This window comes from Limulus polyphemus, unplaced genomic scaffold (genome assembly GCF_000517525.1).
Source record: "Limulus polyphemus unplaced genomic scaffold, Limulus_polyphemus-2.1.2 Scaffold1228, whole genome shotgun sequence".
Lineage (NCBI taxonomy): Eukaryota > Metazoa > Arthropoda > Merostomata > Xiphosura > Limulidae > Limulus > Limulus polyphemus.
This window is the reverse complement of record NW_013666838.1, coordinates 46285-50852: the sequence shown is the minus strand read 5'-3', so window position 1 is coordinate 50852 and position 4568 is coordinate 46285. Positions and strand designations below refer to the sequence as shown.

The following is a 4568-nucleotide window of genomic DNA, read 5'->3' as shown; positions in this document are numbered from 1 at the left end:
CCACTCTCTGACACCAATTTGTTACGTCTCCGTTTGTTAATTGATTTTCCGTAACTTCGTTCCGACGAAACTTTAGCGACACAAGTGCTTACTTAATAAAACTGGTTTATTTCTTCCGAATACACCTTTACGATACACTTATTTTCAACAGTCGCTCTATAACAAACACTATATCAACGAATGTCAACAATACTTCTGACTGCAGTTCAGTTACTCACTATCTACAGACACATTGTTGTCACGTTGTGAGCGTCTTATTTATATACCAGACAAACATATATCTAGTAAATGCTAGGGCATTCACGAAGGAACAAGATACTTCTAGAAAGCAGGGGGCGTGACAATAGTCACGTGATCTCGCTGACGCAAAAGGACACTTATGTTTCATTGTAAGAGATAATATTTAGTTTGATCTTTTAAAGGATACAAGGATGTTGGAGAATTATGGCGCACTCAGATGGAAATAGAAGATGTTACTACAACAGCAGAACGACTTTGGAAGGAAACAAGTGACCTTTATCGGCAGCTCCATGCGTTTGTAAGGCATCGATTGCTACTCAGATATGGCCCTAGTATCGTTCAAGATAAAGGCCCTGTCCCTGTTCATTTGCTTGGTGAGATTAGTGTAATATTTTTCTGCTTAATTCTCTTCTGTTTATTTACCATCTAATCTTTTGTCTCGCATTGGCTCAGAGGGTAAGTCTGAAGGCTTACGACGCTAAAAATCGGGTTTCGATACCCTGTGGTGGGCACAGTACAGATAGCCCATTGTGCAGCTTTGTGCTTAACAATAGTTAATAGGAATTGTTATCAACTGTGTATTCTTAAAAGAAACTTTGCTCTCCTTTTCTCGTGCTACCAAATAATGTTAAACTGTATATCAAAGTAATTGCTTGCGTGTGAAGCTTTTTAGATCTCATTACGTTATGGACAAATGAGATTAGGAGCAGGGAAACAAGGATGAGTCATCATATACATAAGGGAGGGATGGGTGTAGATAGTACTATGTATTGCAAAGGGAAAGGTGTATTGGGAATGGATCTGTCATCCCTCAGAGCCACATCTCAAACAGCAGTGTTTATATGTTATGGTTTTGTGTGTGAATTTATTCATTTGTTTAAAGACATTTAAATTACCGGTACCTGATGAGTTTTAATATTTGACCCAAGATACCCAGGTTTAGGAAACGTCTGGTGTTTCTTACTGGATAAGTTGGTCAGTTTGTCATTTTTTTTATCAGACCGTTCGTTTCAAAGTGTTTTTTTGTACTGACGGTGTTTGGTGGGATTCACGTGTTGTGGAATAGGTTTAGATTTTAACCTCGCAGTCATTGAGACGCCCCACACGGCCATTAGATTCGTTCAGAAACCTACGTACTTAACTTCATATGAAAGTAATCTAAGAAAGTCACTTAAACGTAGGGCGGCAGATTGGTTATATATTTTATAAACTTTGTGCATTCAAGTACAAAATACCACCACCACCACCACAACAACAACAACAAAAGTTTCGCACGCAAAGCACGAGTTTTATCCTTAGTAATTTATTGAATAGATTAAGTACGCAAACAGTAATATGTTAAATAAATCCATGTAGGATCAAGTGTGCTTTTTTGTTTTTTTTAATCAGGTGGCCTATGGGGTGAAACGTGGTCGGGGATCTTGGATATTCTTCAACCTTCGGAAATAACTTCCTCCCAGACAAACGTGCCAACTGTGAATGAGTTTTACAAGACTGCTGAACGTTTCTTCAGTTCTATGGATTTGTTCAACATGACCTCAACCTTCTGGCGAAAGTCCATGCTCACAGCTCCATCTGACGGGAGATTAGTTGACTGTCACGGATCTGCCTATGATATCGGAAAAGAGGATGATTACAGGAATGTTTTCTTTAGTATATCATAGTTACGATCGTTTTTCAAGATATGTCAGAATAGTTCATTTGGATCAAAACTATGGGTTGACAGGAGTAGGTGAACTAATCCGAGAGGATATATTTCTGTAAAAAGGTTTTCCAACACATTAGTTATGTTATGTCGTATTATTGCAACGTTTTATCACAAAAATACAGCAAGTAACAGCATCAGATTAAGAAGCTTGAAACGTCAAATAGTGGCCCGCTGAGCCAATTAGTTATGACTGGAAAGCTTATAACATAGTCTTAGGACATCACACAATATAGAGAAGATGATATTCATATGTAATGAGTGACGAAAGAGTTAAATTTTCAATCTGAGAATAGTTCATAAATGTATCAGTGCTAAAAGATAAACGGAAAGAGAAAAAAACATATAAATTCGTTTAGTAATTAGACAAATGCCAGACTACGTGATGGCATCACTGAAAACTTCAATTTTTATGAAAGAAACTGAAATTAAGAGCGTCAACATTGTTCCTTAAATCTGGACTAATAAGATTCGAAGGACTTTTAGTTAATTATTTATATATTCAGAATAATAACGGTTATACAAAGAAAGTACCACGGTTTCATGTGTGTTCCTATACAACCCATGCTGGTGAATAAAATATATCCCAATTTGCTAAAAGTATCACTTTATTTCAAACTAAACAAACGCTCAAGAAGATAACCGAGTTTGTTATTTTGTTGTTAAAAACAGTTAATGATATCTAACTAGTCCATTAAAGACCTCTAAATGTAATTTTTTTTTCACATATCTTCTCGTTATAGTAGTACTATCGGCATTTAGTAGTACTAAACGTCTAATAACTTTCACCAGTGATAGTGAGCTGTATTCGAGCTATTAGCCTTGGTGTAGATATTACTCTGTTGTTGTTGCCTTTTCGTTGTAAATATAACTCCTTACACGAACAACGGAGTGAAAATTTAATCCCCAAATTTATTCTACAGGATTAGAATGTGTACACAGCTTAATATGGAAGGTCTACATCGTGTTTTTCACGAGATGGGCCACGTGCAGTATTACATGGCTTACCGATTTCAACCAGTCATCTTCCGGTCGGGAGCCACTTCTGCTCTTCACGAAGCGCTTGGTGAAACAATGGCGGAATCAGCCTTATCGCCTGATTGTATGAGAAGACAAAACATATCGCTAATCCCAGAAAGCGTATCAGGTATTTTCAATTATCACAAGCAGATTTTTTCTTCTTAAACTGTAACAAATAAATTTGATAAATCACGTGGTTTGTTTGTAGTGATTGAAACAAAGAAACGTGGTAGATGAAACCCAAAAAATACATATTGTTAAATAACTAAGAACTATTTATCCTCTATAGTATTGATATAGTATTACTTTTATAAAGTTTGAGCGTGTTATATGCAGACGCCCCTCCGTTGTTGTCAGCCAGACTTTTAACGTTACTTACTTTATTCCTAATTTTGTTTGAAATGCTATTTGTATGATTGGCCTAAGTAAGTCTCATATAGTTGGTGAGCCCAAGAGATTTCAATGAAGTGTCTACCTGGAGAAGAGTTCCATAAAGGTACAATCTTCTCGAGATTTGGTGAAACAAACAACTTATTTTATACGCGTGCATATTACATTTATCGCACCGATGTTGTACGAGTTTAATAGAGGTTAGAGATATGTTAATGATGTACATTTATTTGGGGAACACTTCCAGATGCCCACGTCATCGATATGATAAACATATTTTTTCGTTCGCTTGCCTCATGTAGCTTTGCGCGAAATTCAAATCAAACAAACAAATAATTCGTTGTTTTTTTTGTTGTTTTTTTGTTAAGTAAGCACAAAGCTACACGATGAGTTATCTGGGCTCTTTTCACCGCGGGTATCTAAACTCGATTTTTAGCGATATAAGCCCGCTGAGCTACCGATAAAAGGGGGGTAGCATGTGTGAAACTATGAACTTACCATTTGAAACCGCTGCTTTGTTTAGCGTGTCAATCAGTGCTGAGAATGGGCCACGAATTCTTCGTCCTACGCCAGAAATCCATCCTCTCCAACAGTTTGCCAGCAACTCTGGGTTCCTTGTCGTCGCCATGAACTGCTGTATTTCGTCCTCTCCTTGCAATGAGAGTTGAAGATTCGGAAAATCTACTCTTCCAGAAGCATAAATCAAGCCAATTTTTGTCTTCAAACGGCTGATATACCTTGATTAAATTTTGGTTGAAGTGGATGATATCAATAAATGGTAATATTACGTCAACTGCTAATGTAGTTGTTCAATTCCTGTTAGTTGTTAAGTATCAAACACAAATGACGTGTGTCAAAAAAAAAAAGACTGCCCCCTTTGAATTATTAATAAACTGAGACCTTAAGGGAACGAATAAATAAAAAATGAAAGGAAAATTCATTATATAATTCAGAGCACTGTTTTTATTTTCTCCGGGGAGAATTAAAACTGGAAAATAAATATTGCGAAAATTTTCAAATATATGTTACGTAATTGATATTGAAGTGAAAGTTAAATATGATGTTAAACAGTTTCATGTATGCCTTTTGAAGTAAGTTATATGTTACGTAATTGATATTGAAGTGAAAGTTAAATATGATGTTAAACTGTTTCATGTATGTCTTTTGAAGTAAGTTATATGTTACGTAATTGATATTGAAGTGAAAGTTAAAT

General features: G+C 36.0%; 1 protein-coding gene across 1 annotated transcript in view; it reads left to right on the top strand.

Moving 5' to 3' along the window:
• LOC106462698 (angiotensin-converting enzyme-like protein Ace3) overlaps positions 1 to 4568 on the top strand; it is a 24257-nt gene that overhangs the window by 10021 nt on the left and 9668 nt on the right. The window contains exons 3-5 of the mRNA XM_022390018.1: positions 423 to 614; positions 1630 to 1879; positions 2869 to 3092. Of these exons, the coding sequence (XP_022245726.1) occupies positions 423 to 614; positions 1630 to 1879; positions 2869 to 3092 (666 nt within the window). The remainder of the gene's footprint in view (positions 1 to 422; positions 615 to 1629; positions 1880 to 2868; positions 3093 to 4568) is intronic.